At 34.0% G+C, this 19,666-nt stretch overlaps 1 protein-coding gene across 2 annotated transcripts in view; it reads left to right on the forward strand.

Moving 5' to 3' along the window:
* LOC121370439 (rho GTPase-activating protein 1-like) overlaps window positions 1-7,286 on the forward strand; it is a 53,130-nt gene extending 45,844 nt beyond the window's left edge. For both annotated transcript variants that reach the window (XM_041495660.1, XM_041495661.1), the window contains 4 exons: window positions 1,576-1,653; window positions 3,019-3,150; window positions 3,538-3,644; window positions 4,652-7,286. In XM_041495660.1, the coding sequence (XP_041351594.1) occupies window positions 1,576-1,653; window positions 3,019-3,150; window positions 3,538-3,644; window positions 4,652-4,819 (485 nt within the window). In that variant the 3' untranslated portion in view covers window positions 4,820-7,286. The remainder of the gene's footprint in view (window positions 1-1,575; window positions 1,654-3,018; window positions 3,151-3,537; window positions 3,645-4,651) is intronic.
* The last annotated feature ends 12,380 nt before the right edge of the window (window positions 7,287-19,666 follow it).

Genomic DNA, 19,666 nt, shown 5'->3' on the forward strand with positions numbered 1-19,666 from the left:
CTTGCGAGTGAATTAAAAGTGCAGTTATGCTTGTATTTGAACTTAGAACTTGACTGTATACGATTGAAACCAGACATTGCAGCTTTAAAGCACTATTCAAATAATAATCAATTTTAAGATATACCTTTGTTGTTGATTTTGATGTGTTTGTTAAAATAATTATGATGTATTGAGTTATCACTGACTCAAGTTTCTTAACAAATTGATTTAAATATTATTTAAATATTCATATGTGCTATTGTTCCTCATGCTATACATATTACATGTATGTTGATGTTTCTTTGAATGTATGTATGTATAATATCATGTATAGATTAGAGAGGGCCTCATGGGAGACCAGTCACCTTGTACTGAATGTGTTTACCCTCTGAAAATAACGAATTTTATTATTATTATTATCCACTAAAATTAAACCTACCTACAGATATCAGTCATAAACAAGTAAACTGCGAGTGCCATAAATAACTTAGTTGAAAAATGCTTGTTTTGATTGGAAATAAAGTTCTACTAGTGAGCTCCATTGTCCAGTGGACAAGGTGCTGGACAATCAAGCTGACAACGGTGATTCAAATACCATCAAAGCTGGCTCACACCTTCATTCGTCTTTGTCATCTATCACCCTCAGCCAGTCATTATCATTATCTTAACATAAAAAAACGTTCCAATTTCTCCAACAATTTCAATGTGTTTCAACCCTGACTGTCAGTTTCCTCTGATTCTGTCTTCGGAGCTGTTGCACTATCGCCTACCTGTCTACACGGGTGCAGGCTCTGTTACTTCCCTGCACCTACCTGGCATCCTTGTTCTCTGCCACTAATAAAGCTGGCCCTGTGCTTATAAAACTTAAAAGTCTAGACTTTAATAAAGTCCAGACTTAAACGTCATGGCAACGCCATTCAAATAGCATTACGTTAAAGTCTGGACTTTATTAAAGTTTAGACTTTAGGTTTTATAAGCACGGGCCCTGGTCTGACCCATGACACTTAACTAATGACTGCTGGTAGTAACTATAGGAACTGCTAAGTGCCACTTAACAATGTCAGAAGTACATGTGTAATTACTGAACACTATTCAGAGTGGTCAGACTAAGCCCAGAGCTAAAGCTGATGGAAAATAACACAGATAGTTATATGAGACTATAGCACCTGTCACAGTTGGAGAGACAAGGACTGGGATGTGGAGGTGAACAGTAAAAGAAGTTGAAAGATAGGAGGAGTTGCCAGATCAGGAAGAAATGAAATGGAATTCAAAGTGGGAAGTGTAAGATAAAGAACAAAAAAAAAGAGAAAGAAATACTACAATTGTGTCCATTAGACTATCTCATGAAACATAAAATTGATGTGAAATTCAAGCCTCAGGTTTTGGATTTATTACTACCGGGTACTACCATTAAATACTTTTTCAGTTTTACACACATTTTTCTTGTCAAATTAGGTATTGAAGTCATGTATAATTTTTATATAGCTCTTGAAACAGAGGTTTAAAAAAAACCCCACAAAAATGGTGGAAGTGTTCATTTGGTAATTATTATAATTGTAATTGTTTTACAGTTTCACTGTTTTATTTATCTTGCAGCCTTGGAGGTTGAGGGTATTTTTAGGAGGTCAGCTAACCATGTTGTGCTAAAAGCGACTCAGCAGAAGTACAACAAAGGTTTGACTTACTTCTTGTCAAAGTTCTATTAGTATGGATTTTATCTATTGTGTAACATGTATGCCATTTTACAAGTCCTTTTTTAATGTTCAAAGTTTAGAGAATGGAGCACAATTATAGTTTTTAAAATCATAAAACAGAATTTTAGTAGACACAAATGTTTGCAGTTTTTAACTCTTGTCTATACAGTATTCCATCTGAATGTTTCAGTTATTAATTTTAGGGCTCACACTGGAACAAAATTTGGTTTAGCCAATTTTGAGAAATATAGAGCAATTCCTTGAAAATCGTAAAAATGTGGTTATTTTGAGGAATAATTTATTAGCCAAAGTCTAAATTTTGTATCTGTTTTGTATAAAAAAAAATAGCAATTGGCTAACTTGGCAATGTACAGGGTGAGCCCTGAATTTATGTGGCTTATTTTATTTGCTTCAAAATAAGAGAAATGTAATGTGTATGCGAGTGAAAATTAAAAAAAAAATTAAATCTTAAAAACAAGATTTTTTATAATTTACTTTTTTGATGGTGTTGTATATTATCAATATCCCTTGTTAAACCCCTCCTAATCATTGGAAATCATTGGAGTGGGATGTAACTAAATGATAGAGTGCTCGACTGAATGATAGAATATAATATTATCACCTTTGATGAACATTGTCTCTCTCTCCCCCTTCCCCCATCCCAATCACAGTGCTACCTCTGCATAATCAGAAAATTGTGCCAAATTATTTCAAAAATGCAAAAGCTAAAGCCATTTTCCAACAAAATATCAAATTGAATTATTACGCAAATTGTTTTTGCCAAATTAAAATAAATTCTCCAGTTGTTTTTAAAATTACCAATTGATGAATTTGGCGAGTGGCAGAGCTAGCCCTACATCAAAACTATGCTATTTGTGGAAAAGTGTAAAAGAGCATTTGCTGCTATTCCATAGTAGTAGCTTATGTGGTATCAGCAGGCTTACTCACTCTCTCAACCAAGATTTCACATAATCATGAAACGTGTTAGTCACCAAATGGACACATTTTAGAGTAACCTCTGGGCCCGTGCTTATAAAACTTAGAGGCCAGACTCAATCTCTAATGACGTCACACGCATTCAATTTGTATGGCGTTGTCATGACATTAGTGCCTCAGACTCTATTAGAGTCGAGAGTCTAGACTCTAAACATTTTATAAGCACCAGGCCAGGTGTTGTTAAACAAATGCTCCTTTCCTTTCCCCTAAGTAGAGCAGATTAATGAAGATCTATAATAGATGTACAAAAACAGTTAGAAAATTGCAAGGAAAACGTGTGCTTAGCCTTAAGTGGATGGTTTTAAAGTTGTGTGTACGTGTATATGATATTTTGTGTTTTTGTTCACAGGAGAAGAGGTGTGCTTTGATGATGTACATACTGCTGCTGTGATACTGAAAACATTCTTGAGAGAGCTGCAAGAACCAATCCTCACGTTCGATCTCAAGGAGCCACTCATGCGATTACAAGAGCGAAAACAAGGTACAGTAGTGTACTTGTTAAACACTTAGTTTCATTTTGTCACCTTTTGTGGTTCTTTGGATTTTTGTTTTGTACTACTGTGGGGGAGTTTTGTTGGTTTTATAAAGAAAATAATTTAATTCACAAATTGGCTGTTACACTTATCCTGTCCCAATAGAGAGCAACAAGGATAGGTGGTGAACATCACCTATACCAGGAGATTTTATAACATTTCATTGTTTTTGTGGTATTTTTTTCTAACATGCCATAACACACACATTCATGTCATATACTTATCTACATTACTTGCTTTTCTTAGTTGATCCAAGGCTTTCTTTGTTATTTTTGTTTACAGCATTAATCATCTGATATTCATTGTTTTTGTTTTTTTCTTTTTCTCTGTAATAGTGTTTGACATTAATCAGCAAGTGGCTGAAGTTGAGAGGATGCTGAGAGAGGAGCTGCCAGAAGACAACTACATCATCTTGAAATACATCATGCAATTTCTATCAGAGGTAGAGGTTTTTTTTTTTACTATTGCTATTTTCGTAACAATTACATTGACATGTAAATAATATTTAAAGGGACTAGTCCTTAGTTTGTAAATATGTTTTTGGTCAATTTAGATTTTGTGAGTCTCAAAATGCATGATATGTCAATAGAATGATGATTTCCAGCCAGCCGTCTGACCACCATCAAGATTTTATAGTTACGTTAAAGTTCATGTATGATGACATTTCCACTTGTCTTTCTTTACCCATATGTTACAGACATTCAAGTGTATGTTGGGAACATTTTAAAATTCATTTGGAAATGGCCTTGGTGGATACAGGGTAGCGATTAATTCATTGAACATAAGACTGGTAGGTACTGGGTTTCGTTTATGGTACTGGCTCCCACCCAGAGTGAGTTTTAACGACTTAGTGGGTAGGTGTAAGGCCACTACACCGACTTCTCTTTCACTAACCACTAACATCTAACCACTAACACCTAACCACTGACCCACCGTCCTGGACAGAAAGGCCAAATAGCCGAGGTGTGTGCACAATATATTGTGCTTCAACATTAATTGGATACAATCATAAAAATAATTATAATGGAAATGAAATGAAATGATGCATTTGCAAAATTTTATTTAGTTTAAGCATGGTCAAGCTGGGTTAATGTTTAGTTAAAACATGGTTAAAGTTTGACCCTACTTAGTGGTTTAAGCTGGATGCCAAAAATTAATAACAATTTGGCGCATTTGATCAGAAAATATGTAGCCAGATGCAAGTAATATTTAGCTAAACAAAAATTATTTTTAAGAATAGCTATACACATACAAAGACACTGTTTTCAAATTAGCTTTTTGTTGAATTGGTAATGATATATATGTGCTAAATTCAACTTTAAATAGCATTTGGTGATTTGGTGAATGACAGCTTAAACCCTGCCTACTGTGCCTTTCATGATGGATTCTCACAGGTGTAATGTGATCTCTTGCTTAAAATGATTACACTGCATTATTTTTCTCTTTCAGGTCGCTGCCAAGTCTGACGTGAACAAAATGACTCCCATGAATCTAGCCATTGTGTTTGGCCCAAACCTCTTCTGGCCCAAAGGACAGGCCACTCTGTCCACAGTTGGTATAACGAACAGCCTGGCCAAATTGCTGATAGAACATTTCTCGGAGGTGTTCGTCAGATGATACACTCCGCGGCAGTCTTCATGGCAGATATCATACAGATCTGCATTACGTGATGTATTCTGTATTACATGTATCCAATTCTGTATGCACCTCACTGTCATGTTACCCAGTCCTCATAATACATATTATTCAATATTATCCTGTTCCAAAGTCTGGCCCTGTTTATAAGGGCCTTTCATGGTATTGGAATTGTTCGAAAATAAAATGAACTTTAGTGAATAACAGGCTTGGTAACTTAAGGGACTCGTAGTGGAGTTGGTATCAGGTTTCGTATGTATGTTTTTAAGCTTTGCAAGTTAAGTGTACAAGTTATTTTTTATGTTGACCAGGAATTTAATATTATTGACTCAGAGGTATTTGATTAGTAATTTTAGGCTTTCAAGTGTTCTTAAATCAGTTTTTTAAAAAAGAAAAATCCTTAAATTGAAAAAACCTTAAAAACTCCAAAAAACAAACATGAATAGTTTTTCTAAAAATATAGAAATAGAACCTCTTTCTCCTACAGTTATTAAGGAAGGAGGTTCTCAGTTTTTGTTAATTAATGTTGAATAACCTGTGAATATTAAACAGATAATTAATATGGTGTTTAACCGTTACGGTCTAGTGCTATGTTGGATGAAAGTAACATCCATTTGAAATCCAAGTTAGCAAAAATGACTTTTATTTTGATATCTTCTGTTCTTTTTGTTTTTTGGCTGGAAAAAGTACATCAAAAGTAATAGAGAAAATGAAATTGTTTTACGTGAATGAGTTGAGGTTACAGTATGCCACGTTCTTTGGATAACTTGCATGATTTGTTGAATGTATTACAGGAGTCTGTGGATTCTTACTAATTCATACCGATTCAGGTAAATCTTTGCAATATTCCGTGTATTATATATAATCATTAGTACTGTGTATTTTTTTGTCTTGAACATTAATGGGAAAATAACTTACATCGAAAATAAAATGGAAAGTAATAACTAAAGAGTGTTTTTACAAAAGTCCAGAATGGGATAAAATGAAGGTAACCACAAACATTGCTTGTTTAATATGCTATGCAAAGTTACATGCACAGTGGTTATTCCAGAATGGATTAAATCCCCTTATATGGTTGGTATGAACCAATGGTCAGGGTTTCTGCCAGAAAGTAATTTTGGGGTATGGCACTATAGAATTGAATATTTACAATATGTGTGCTGAATGCAACCGCAGTCAACGGGGTATGAGGCCTCCTCCAAAAAGAAAATGCGTTAGGTTTAGGATTAGGTTTAAGAAAATCATAATTGTGTGAAAAGATGAAATAAAAAAAATTTTTTTTTTTTTTTTGGGGTATGATGCCATGCCCGTTTTAGCCTCTGGTAGAAACCCTGAAGTTAAGAATAGTCTGAAACAAAAAATAGTTTTCTTGAAACTGTAAAAACACTCTTTCAGTCACTCTTTTTTTAATCTTTCAGTTATAATTACGTCCTAAACATTTGTGAAAAACTGTAACATTCCATACGTTGGTCTTTAGAAGAACGCAAACATTTACCGTATCGGCTTTTCTGTCTTTTTTTTTGTTGTTCAAAACCTGCTTGATAGACTAGTACATGTATTTGTAATAGTATTTAATTTATTCTTGTCGCATTATGTATACCAGGTACTATCTTTAGTACCGGTAGTAGTATTAGAAGTAGTAGGATATAAATGAGGCCAGGCGAATAAGCTTTTCAGCTAGTCAACATATTATTGGCAGCATATTTATTGGCGTTTTATGAGAATGCAGTGCAATATATTGTTGGAACCCAGCCGTCATCTGACATTTATTACATATTTATTGGTTCCGCTTTGTGGGATTTGTTATCTGTTTGAATAGAGTTAACAAACCAAACTTGAACTATTGGTATATCAGTTAACATCTCACATCGTGGGCTCCAAAATAATTAATTTGTTTCACAGCATTTATGAGTTTTGGTTTTTTATCTAGCCAGTGTTGTTGGTTAAGCCAAATTGTTAATCCTATTAAGTTCTTTAACTGAATACACATCTCTGACTTTGACAGAAGTTTAATCGACTTCGGAGGATGTGCCCAGGACTGAGCTGTTCGTGGTTTTAGGTTTATATCAAACAGTTGATTTGATTTGTTTAAATATTAAGTAAACAAAATGTATTTTTACAAGTTTATAGTTGTATTGACTCATTCAATTATTTTTATAATCATTTTTATAATTGTTTGTGATTTATATTTGCATATTAAATGATAAAACATGACAAATAGTAATAAATTACAGGTTATAATGAGATCAGTTGAAGTTTGTGTTATGCTTAGCCAGTCCTTCATGAATGATAAAACGCTCTTGTAAGCTCCAGTGAGTGATTTGCTTTCCATAGGAAACATTTTGAATAAACCGGCCTCGGTGGCATCGTGGTTAGGCCATTGGTCAACAGGCTGGTAGGTAATGGGTTCGGATCCCAGTAAAGGCATGGGATTTTTAATCCAGATACCGACTCCAAACTCTAAGTGAGTGCTCTGCAAGGCTCAATGGGTAGGTGTAAACCACTTGCACCGACCAGTGATCCATAACTGGTTCAACAAAGGCCATGGTTTGTGCTATCCTGCCTGTGGGAAGTGCAAATAAAAGATCCCTTGCTGCTAATCGGAAAGAGTAGCCCATGAAGTGGCGACAGCGGGTTTCTTCTCAAAATCTGTGTGGTCCTTAACCATATGTCTAACGCCATATAACCGTAAATAAAATGTGTTGAGTGCATCGTCAAATAAAACATTTCTTTCTTTTTTCATTTTGAATAAAGGTTGCACATATTGACAAAAAGAAGTTTTGAGTAGAAACATTGAATAATCACTGAATCGGTATAACAATTTTCAAACACTGAGGTCGGCTGGGATTAAGGCAGCTTATTTTCAAACAACCAGCAGGAGGCACCATGTTGCCATACAGTTAGGTAAACGATAAAAAATGCTTCAGAGTTAAAATTAATGTGCACTTTGGCGCAATCGCGCCCCGTAGATATGAAGGACTATTTAGCCGAAAGATGTGTGACAATTTGCTATTGGTGTTGATGAAGAAGAGTTATAATTGTTTTGTTGCTTATTGTAGGACGAACGAAAATGAATTATGTATACTATATTAGTTATACTGTTAGCAGTAATACAAATTGTGGTTTAGCCATAGATTTATGTTTCTGTGCAAAACTAGATCTACAATGTTTTGTGAAAGTGGTCCCTGATGTATCTCATGTTCAGCTACAAATTAACCATTAGAAAATAAAAGTGAAGTGAAGTTGTATTATAAATTGCAATACCAACTTGTGCAAATGAAGATTACACCATGTTCAACTACAAATTAACCATTAGAAAATATAAGTGAAGTGAAGTTGTATTATAAATTGCAATACCAACTTGTACAAATGAAGATTACACCATGTTCAAAGCACAATTATTTGAACTTATTTTAAAACAAAAAGCGATGTCTTGTAAAATGTTCAGAACACACATTTCTATTTTTTTGTTGTTGTGCAGAATAGTTTTCCTGAAGTAGACTGTTTTTTATTTAAAATAATTAAAAATTACATTTAATATAGGGCGTATACTATTAGGTAGCTACATTGTATACTATAGTAATATTTTTGTTGAATTTAAGTACAGTTTGGAGATAAAGACAAACATTATTTTTTAAATAATAATTGTCATGGATTAGAAAACTGATACTCATTCACTATAAAATTATTATGTTTGTGTATAATTCAACTTTTTGTGAATTAAAACATGTTATTCATTTAAAAGTGTTAAAGGTCTGTTATTCATGTACAATGTATTGGTGATGCAGTGGACACTGCATGTCTTTCGTGTTGTTGGATTATTCTATCCATTCCACCATTGTTTTATTGTTAAATTTGTATTTTCATGCTAGTTTATTATGTCAGTATAGATCAGAATTGTTCTATATTGAGCCACTTAAGTAATGCAGCATATAGTGGGCAATATAATAAATTATAAATGTTATTAAAATTAAATCAACCTACATGTACCCTCAGATCAGCAGACATTTTGTATGTCAGCACCATAGAAGGGTGGGGGTGGGGTTGGGTGTGGGGGTTGTCTTGTAACTCCTCACTTGATGACCACAAAATTAATTGTTTTGTCGGATTATCAAGCTTATTATACACGAAAATAAAAAACCCCAACTGAAAAGTCATTAAATTTTTTATAACAGTACTATGTTCTCAAGATTCTAGGAAATCATATTTAAGGCATCAAAACATTTCTATGAGGCAGCATGCCCCTGTACCTGTTAAATGTTTTTGGTAAATATTTTTTGTCACAGCCAGTATACAAGCAGCATTTGAAGTGTGATATGAGATATGCATTTCTAAAGAACTATATACCAACCAGTGTGAAGTAATGTGTGATGTGTGAATTTTGCCTTCAGCACAATTAAGCTAATTAGCAACAGCAATGACAACAGATAAAGAACAGTGTACACAGGTAATACCATGTTCAATGGTAACCGTGGATATTATTACACACTATGATATGATACGGCTAATATAACATTCTAGACTTCTTCTTTAACTTATTTTCGTGCTTATATCCAGTTAAGGTTCAAGCATGCTGTTCTGGGCACACACCTCAGCAATCTAGGCTGTCTGTCCAGGACAGTGGGTTAATGGTTAGTGACCGGCCTCAGTGGTGCAGTGGTTAAGCCATCAGACTACAGGCTGGTAGGTACAGGGTTCACAGCCTGGTACCGGCTCCAACCCAGAGTGAGTTCTTGAGGGCTCGGTGGGTAGGTGTAAGACCACTACACCCTCTTCTCTCTCACTAACTCCTAACCAACTCAAAACTAACCCACTGTCCTCAACAGACAGCCCAGATAGCTGAAGTGTGTACCCAGGACAGCGTGCTTGAACCTTAATTGGATATAAGCACGAAAATAAGTTGAAATGAATGAATGGTTAATGAGAGAGAATGGTCTTACACCTACCCATTGAGTCGTTAAAACTTGCTCTGGGTGGGAGCCGGTAACCGAGCTGTGAACCCTGTACCTACCAGAGTTGTGTCCGATGGCTTAACCACCACACCACCAAGGCCGGTATTTTGGACTAATTTCATGGACTGCATTACCAGTGATATGTGGGTTTGAATTCCACAGAAAGTTCCACTAACCTAGTTTTTATTTAATAACCGACTGTAGGACTACATATTTAACTATAGTCCTTCCCACAGGAAACACCTTTTTTTATACTATGGAATTTACTACCAGTTATTTAGTTTTGAGCTGACTGATTTCTAAATTGCACACAAAAATGGGTGGGTTTTTTTTTTTTTTTTAAACACGTTTACTTTTATTCTTACATCAAACCAAACTGAAATTATTTACAAAAAATAAATTTTTTTGAAGGAGGATGGGACGGACTATAAGTGTTATCATACAGGTTACTGATTGGTGGTGGTAATATTAAACACACATGGTCCCTGAACAGTGGACATTCAAACAAATATTTTAACCAATTTCATAATCCAAATTGAGAAAAACTATCATCGAATATGTTTGAGCAGACAGTATTGGCCTATAGGCCCCATCCCATAACTATAGGTAAAGACCATGGTTTATGTCACATTCCATTCTTTAAAGTCGTTAATTGCTGGTTTCAAGTCAAATTGTGCCTTCTTTTTCAAATATGCATGTTAAAAAAAGTTATGATCTTGTCCTTTTAAAACAGTTTATACAAAAATTGCAACTTTTTAACAGCAGTTATTTTTTAAATGTTATTGTTTTTAAAAAATATTGGTGTCCATCATATTTTATACAGATTTACTACAGATATATTTCACCAAACGTAAATGTTTTTGTTGCATTTGTTATTTCAACTTAAGACTAGTGTGTTCAAAAATTATTGATATTGATTTGTCTTTGATTTCATCTATTAGTTTCTGTAACATATTTAAATACTCTTTCCTACTTTTATTTAATATTAGAAAAAAGTTAAAATAATAGCATATTCATGAGCTTTATGTTAATTTATAAATTACACCATGACTTTGTTCTGTGAAATTGTTTCTCAGTTTTAAATAAATCCATTTTTGTACTTAACATGTGGAGAAGCCGTCCATTCATAAATTTATAAAATTCTGCTGCCTTTTTAATGAATATACCTGTTGTAATGGGTAGGTGAGATTTTTATATAATGTCACAGTGGTATTTTCCATATGGATGTTAAATTGTATAGCAAATATGTTACATAAAGGGATTGTTCTGTTGTACTTATAAAGTTAATTTGTATTCTGTTTATGCAGCTGTTAAGTTTAAAGGTATGCTGTCTAACCACCACTCTACCACTTTCATGAATACTGGAGATCCTGAAATTAATGTGATCATAATATTAATGTGCAAAATGCGAGTTCGTTGTATCCGCATGAATAATATTACACATTTATTTCTATGTTTTGTATATGTGTCCCATGTTATTTAAAAAAAAAAAATTCTAATATATTTATAAAACAAAACTGGGAAACAATTCATGGTAGGCGAGAGAAACTAATTGTCAAACAGTCCAGCAAGATGCCAGCCACGTGACGATTGCAGGGTCTTTGACCACCCTGTCAAAAGCTGACACGATCCATCGCGGGTGAATGGGTTTTAGGATGCTAATATTGCGGTCGACCGTTTCTTTGTATTTATTGTTCAAGTTCCTTGTAACTTTGTTGGCATACAGTTGTTATTGTACAGGTATGCTAATGTTTAGCCAGATTTAGTTAACTATACATGTAACATAAATGATTGGCACAAAAATATGCTTTGAGTTGATCTCACCAAAAACAATATGGACTAAACAGGTTAAGTGATGTGTATATAGACATGTTAGTGAGTCGATCCCATTGAAGACTCCTGTAACTTGGATTTAACCGAAAAGTACACAGACATGTGGTGTTAGGAAAGTTAAGATTTCAAAGGGAGGCCACTCGCATTAATTTCATATCACATTTTAGTCTGCCCACTATCATTTACATTAATTTAGGGACGCATTAATTTCAGGATCTACAGTATGTGATTGTTTTAACCACAATATCAACATTTTCTTTTTAACTAGTCCTAATTTGGTTTTCTGTTTATATGATGTTATTTGTGAAAATAATTTGAGTGATTAAAGAAAGTGGACGTATTGTTTAGATGAAACCTGCATGGACTATGTTGTGCATTTGTTGTTTTGTTGTTAAAAAGTAAACAAACTGTCCTTTATTAACACTGAAATTCATGCATAAATTTATTACATGATTGTATTACATATAAAAAATATAGACCGTATTTACAAAACCTGTTTTTGTCTTACACACGTGTAACTACAAACATTTATAATGCTTAAACACCTGTGATTAAGAAAATCAGGCTTTGTAAATTCGGGTCTGTATGTTTTATATGGATTTGCTGTTGTCTCAGAAAAAAACCCAGTTTAAAATTATTTCCAGATTGTTTGACATCTTGACTAGTTCAGAGACATTGCAAAGTTCTTTGTTCTGGCATAAGAATTGGTGACACGTTCTCTATAATTGTTAACGCATGAACATTCCATAACCAAGGCCAAGTTTATTTCTCCAAGAAGTGTGTTTGTGATATGTAATAATATGTTCTAAGGTACAGATAGTGACAAGACTTATTTAAAATAGTGAATGTGTTGAATCTAATTACTCACACGTATGGACACGTTAAATTGTTATCTATCTATATCTATCTAATTACAGTCTGCGTGAAGGGTGTAGTCAAGCATAAGGCTTTTCAGTCACATAGATGGGTGTGTTATTTTATAGCATCCTAGTCTTTTGTTCACACTATTTCAACCATCACTTGCAGTACAGGTCTGTTCATCATTGGGGGTTTTTAAAATGATATTTGATACAAGTTGATAACCACGGTTGTTGTGGGTCTTGTAAAGAATATTAAAGCTGCAGTGTATGTTCATCTTTCTGTATCTTTTACTAATTCAAAATACATACAGAACTACAGTTTAATAAACTGGTGTGTGTTTGTTATCAATAGACTCGATAGACATCATCAGTTACCTATTGAGCTCACAGGTCTTGTCTGCATTTTTAACAGAAAACTGCTAAAAAATTGTATTAATATATTGATGAACAAAGGTATTTTTCTCTAGGAGTTTGGAAATAAAATGCAAAAAGCAAATTTAGAACTATGTTTAGTTTTTCATGATTTACACCTGCCTGTAGTCTGATATAGGAACTCTTTCAACTTCCCTCATAGTGGTCTGCTAAACCATGTATATTTGCTGATCAGAACCTTTAAATGTTACTTACATGATGAAAAGGAAAAGGTTGATGATCTGTTCTCAATGCTTAAATATTAAATAATTTAGAGACTGCGGCTTTAATAGTTTTAATTGGATGAATGATTTTCAAAAGATTTTTTTTTTCAGGTGGTAGGTAAAACCTTTGCAAACGTCTTCACCTAATAAAACATTTGTCTGATTTGCCTTACCCCAAGTATCACAGTGAATGTTTGTCCACCCTACCTCAATACCACAATTTGGACTGCTAGGTATGTTAAGTGAATATAATTTTGTTTTTAAAACATTGGCCGTGAAGAAATTAAAGGTGGTGGATGTGAAAACTTGGTGGAAAAGGCCGATACGAAGGGCTTAGCTATGCGAAACAGTGGGCTAAAGTTTTTAATCATTTGTGGAAGGCAGAGCAAAACTGTATAAAAACTGTAGGACTAGCATAGTTCATACAGATGCTTTTATTGCAAATAAGATTACCTTTTTTTTTTTTTTTTTTTTTTATAATTTGTTTTATTCACCATTGATTTCAATAGTCATGTACATGTAAGCATTAGGTACACTAAACTAAAAAGCTCCACATTTAGGGTATATTTACAACAGACATGAGTGATCTACATGTAATTAATTATTTTTGCAATCCTCAAAATAGCACAAAATATCCATATCATTGTCATCAGCTGCAAATAATGGAAATTAGTATTTAAAAAAAAAAAAAATTGATGAAAAAAGACATAGTGCTCACGACTTTAGCAAGCTATTCTCTGGTAAACTGCAAAAATATAATAGGTTCATACCTAACAGGACCCTGCCTATTCAAAATAGTTTGTCCTTTGATACTTTACAGTCTTTCGAGTTTACAGTTGTTCACTTGCTCACGTCAGGTGTAAATATACTCGGACAGAATAGTGATATTCATGTGTAATTTAGAAATGTTTGGCTATAAATTTAAACCAGAATTATGCCCAGTTTATTGTTTGTGCCTGTTCTATACTTGTTGGAGGCCATTTGAGAGACATGGGAATATTTTATTCAGTATTGCATCACGATTAGCTACACAAGTTTTAAAGATTGCTACACAATTTTAAAACATTAAATAGTAGTTACTAATCAATTTTCAATTGACTAAAAATACATATATTGGTAATCAAGATTTTGAAAACAAAATGTTCCATGGAGACCAGTCTCTATTTGTACTGAATGTGTCGCCTTTAAATAAATATTATTATTATACTAATAATACAATGAATCCTTAATTTATTTTAAAGATGTAGATCTGTTAAGAAAAACTTAATTTGAATAACTGTACAAAGGCAGAATCATGTCTATCGGGACATCCTGATATGCGTCTCTACAGGTTAGCAATTAAAAATTTTCAATGCATATAACGAAGAAAATGCTGGAAATTGGCATCATTATTGTTCTGATGACCATGAAACTATTCAATATTTTGATCTTCAGCTGCTCTGCTTCCAATGGTTTCTCATTGTTGTACTGGGTATTAGATGTAAGACATTTTTGGAGTTCATTGAATTAAATTTAAATGTTAATTGAAGTTTAATTCCTATTTGACTGGCTATTTGACATGGATTGGCTGGGTATGTATTTGTTTTGTATGGTACAGATGCCCTTAACCAATGGGTGTGGTGTGTCCTAGTGTTTGAAAGTTCCAGTTTGACTTGTTTTATTTTCACATAGTTATGACAAGTTCATATGTTAATACTCTCCAGTGGAGATTACTTGAATGACAGTTTGGACAATATATGCATTTTATTTTGCTAGTTATGATAATTGTTGTAGTTTAATTAATCATTTATGCTGGTTTTTGATGTATTCAGTTTACGATTGTTACAGTTGAAATGTTATTCCTGTACACATGCTTCTGGTTTTAATGATGAATACATGTATATTGAAACTGTAAATATTGTTTGCTGTTTATACAATATGTAGAGCTATGAATCTCTTCATATAGTTATATTCAACTTGTTGCTTTGTAGCAGAGTAATATAATTATATTTCATTCACTGCTGTATTCAATACCAAGTTCACCTAATCTTACTACTTTGGTTGTTAAAAGACTGTTTACTTTGTCACTTTAAAAAAAATTCCATTAAGGCCATAATACACCAATTACTTTTAATTTGTTGAGAGAGTATTTATTTTGGTTATTAAAAATATTATAAATGTCTTAGTCATATTTGGTTTAAGCCATCAAAGTTACAAAACCATGCGAATGTTTGCAGCAGGTTCTAAACTAACAGGACAGGCAGCACACACCACCATTACCTATGCCGTTACTTTGTGTAGCAGCTTAAAATAGTCTGGTTTAGGAAAAACATTTTTATGTTCAAATTGTAAAAAATAATAAACGAAATATTAAAATGCCTTTTCAGAACATTCATAGATGATTACAAGTAGGTTGATCTTTGTTGTATGTAAATAACCCATTGGTTTGAAGTTCTTTTTTACTTTTATTACTTTATTACTAAACAACAGTAACTGTCACTACATTACAATGAGGCTGTGTTCTGGCGTGAGGGTGGTTAACCTCAAATGTTTTGGTCAGTGTATATTGATTTTTGTTTTGTACGATAGTTACCAATAGATTGTACTTCCTAAAAAATGGTTGTGTAGCAATCTTGATGTATTCTGACATAGACATTGTATTGAAATGCATACAAAATGAATGGTGGTGTGTAACCAGAAGTCATTAAATTAGTTATAATAAACTTGTGTCTTTGCTATCATGGGAAATCATAAACAAAAAACGCCGAGAAAAACCCAGTATCAGTATCAGTGTCATGAGAAAAATAAAATAAATCTGGGGAAATTCCAGACGAGGCAAGCGCCTCGTCTGCCTCATGTTGGCTACGCCATTGTATTGCATAAGTAAACTGCTAAACTGGTAAACTGGTATAGTGCTTCGTATTGGCTAACATTATATTTTAGGAGACCTAAATTTGAGATAGCATCCAGCATAAAAGGACGAATAGCGAGTTGTAGGGGGAAAATTGGATAATCTATTAAATATTAAAAATGTATTGGAGATTGAAGCTTGTTTGTTATTTTCTTTTTTCTTTTTTGTTTTGCTTGTTTGTTTGTTTTTTGTTGTTGTTTATATTATTATTATTATTATTATTATAAAAAAAAATTGTATTTTTTTTTTTTTTTTTTAATTATTTAATTTTTGGGGATGAGAGGGGGTGAGAGTGTTACGACATAGCAGCTGTAGTTTATCACTCCCAAGTAGAGCTCATTATTTGGAGGTTGTTTTGTTAAGCAGACTAATTTATTATTAACATTTATTATGTTTTCATGATGCGCCTTATGCATTTCTGGTAATATGTTATTTAACTACATCTCAAACGGCGAGTTGATAAATTAGCGCGCAGTTAAATGTTGGACACATTTAGCAAAATAAAACATGAAAATTACTGAGCAGTCAACAAGTTGAGAAACATTTCAAAGATTTGTTTTTAAAGTTGTTTTTTGGGTGTTTTTTTTAATGATTCACAGTAATACATAAACTGAGTGACCACGTGGAGAATCTGTCGAAATAGTTTGCACGCGTTTAGATGAACGTAGTCCCGAGGCGTGTCACAATTGAGCGATGCCTATTTAGTGTTTTAATAATACAAACGTTTATTTGCATTTCACATTTCATTTTAACTTATTTTCGTGCTTATATTCAATTAAGGTTCAAGCACCCTGTCCTGAGCACACACCTTAGCTACCTGGGCTGTCTGTCCAGGACAGTGAGTTCGTGGTTAGTGAGAGAGAATAGGGTGTAGTGGTCTTACGCCTACCTATTGAGTTGTTAAAACTCGCTTTGGGTGGGAGCCTGTACCGGGTTGCGAACCCTGTACCTTCCAGCCATATGTCCGATGGCTTAACCACGACGCCAACGAGGCCGGTTGCATTTTACAAGCCCTACTGTTATTTCTATCAAGGGCATGCCTCATAGGTATCTTGTCATTAACATGTGAACCACTGTGTCTAATTTACCAGTCCCAATTATTTTGGACCGGTAGATTTCATCTCCATCCTTCTGTCCGTCTGTCCATCTGTCTGTTCTACATAGTTTTCAGTATGATTTTTTTGTTTCACATTGCCTCAAGATATTGGGCTGAAATATGTATAGCTTTATCATGTACTGTTACAGATCAAGTTTGACTAATTGTGGTTTTCGCTTGGATTAACGGGGTGGTGTCTTTCTTTTGTTTGTTGTTTTTCTTTTTTTACTGAGGGGCGAGACGTAACCCAGTGGTAAAGCGCTCACTTCATACGCCGTCCGTCTATAATCGATCCCCGTCAGAGGGGCCCATTTGGGCTATTTCTCGGTCCAGCCAGTGCACCACGACTGTTATATCAAGGCCGTAGAACATGCTATCCTGTCTATGGGATGGTACATATAAAATATCCTTTCCTCCCTAAGACTATTATGTCAAAATTGCCAAATGCCATCCGATGATTAATAAATCAGTCTGCACTAGTGGTGTCATTGAACAACACAAACTTTTAACTTTCTTCTTCTTTTCTGTGGTTTAAACGTTTCAACCGTAGTTTGGAACAAATGTGAAAAACAAAACGTGCAAGTACGTTCTTTCACTACATACACGTCACCTTTTTGCGAATATATCTATCTATCTATATCTATATATGTTGTCAGACGTTTGGTGCATGTTTTCATTGATTTGTTTTCTATTCCGAGAGCTATTACTGGATTAATCCTTACAAATAATAATATTATAAGCGGTTTGTTATTACAGCCCAGACGGCTCTATCGACCATAGGCGTACGAGACAGAGGGCAGATGGGGCGGGTGAGGGGTGGGTGGCAACTGCCCCCTACTGCTGGAGCAAATTCGGGCAAAAACGATAGAGATATTCAGGCAAAATGTGCCAACCTCAGGCCTTTTTACCATGTATTTCCATCATTCTACCTGCAAAATCCATGTAAAATTGCATAGTGTTTCGTTTGCAACCCAATATAGCTGTTTGGCAGTAACGCTAATATAAGAATAAAAGTTGTTATCCAGATTCGGGCATTTTTGTTTAATTCGGGCAAAAACCAGCCTGTCACTTCCCCCACCCCCACCGTACAAAAATAGGAGCCCATACGCCTATGTCATTTATATATATATATATATATCCATATATCCATATATATATATATATATATATATATATATATATATATATATATATATATCTATCTATCTATCTATCTATCTATCTATCTATCTATCTATCTATCTATCTATACATACAATTTCAAGACATACGACTGGCTGCTCCTTGGTGATGACCAGGTCACTAATGCCATACATCCAATGAAAAAAAACCCAGCACGATCGAAATCGATTACATTGTGATGTATAGTTAACCTGACAATCACTTGTCTGTGACGCGTAACTGCAAGGGCTGTAAATACTAGTAACTTTTAGTCGAAAAAGATGTTAACATTTGCTTAAAACCTGGTTTTTGAGGATATGTAAAAAATAGAATAATACATTCGTGTCCGTTGGATACCATTTATATTATAACTCGTTTAAAAACGTATCAAATAAAACTCGCTTTCGCTCGTTAGATACATTTTAAAACAACTCGTTGTCTAACGGCCACTCATATTATTCTGTATATATCATTGTATTAGCAGGAAAGGCGGAAGCAAGTAGACAGGGGGGGGGGGGGGGGGGGGGGTAGCTGAGATCAAGGGCGCAAAGCAAAATTTCTAGGGCGATTCGGGGGTATGCTCCCCCGTAAAACTTTGAAAACTAGATGTACTGAAATGCAATTTTCTGCATTCTACAAGTAAAATTCATCTCTGCTTTAAGATTTACTAGCAATAATATTTTTTATTCAGAATTATTGCCTCACCCCTGCTCCGCCGTTCCTGATTAAGCTTTCTTATGCGAGTTAAATAAAGTCGGAATAGTATAACAGTTCATTAAATAGAACTATTATATCCGTTACATATATATCCAGTCTAATAATATCAAAATACGTGTAAAGTATCAATATTCTAATTATGTAAATTAAGTAACTGTAAGTGGACCTAATTTCATTTAGTCAGTATGCAAATAAACACGATGGCCTCGAAAGGGGCCCTATAGATTGAATACATTTTCACGAGAACACAAAGAATGATCAAATTTGGACTTTAAATGCATATAAAACCAATTCGGGAAAGAAAAATTAAAAGTAACTTTTAATCTGTGATAAAAAAAAGTAAATCCACATTGGAAAAGAGTCCACGGTCGAGTTACCACAAAGAAAACAAATTTGATTTTAAATATCATTATTATATGTATTAATTTATTCAGAAAGGATTAGGTCTTAGTAACTTATATAAGCGCCAGAGATTTTGCTCAATTACGACCGTGGAGTTGGCCAATAACGCCAGCTAGGATTATGACAGTACTGCGACTAATCCAGTTATACACTCATGATCATTTGGTGGCTTGGGATACTTACGTCGTCCAAGCCATGCGATTTATAGTTCATGACAAAAAGAAAAAGAAAGAAAAGGTTTTTTGTTGATAAGGAAAGATGGACGATCGGAGGCAACGCTACG

The sequence above is a fragment of the Gigantopelta aegis genome, chromosome 4 (assembly GCF_016097555.1).
Source record: "Gigantopelta aegis isolate Gae_Host chromosome 4, Gae_host_genome, whole genome shotgun sequence".
Lineage (NCBI taxonomy): Eukaryota > Metazoa > Mollusca > Gastropoda > Neomphalida > Peltospiridae > Gigantopelta > Gigantopelta aegis.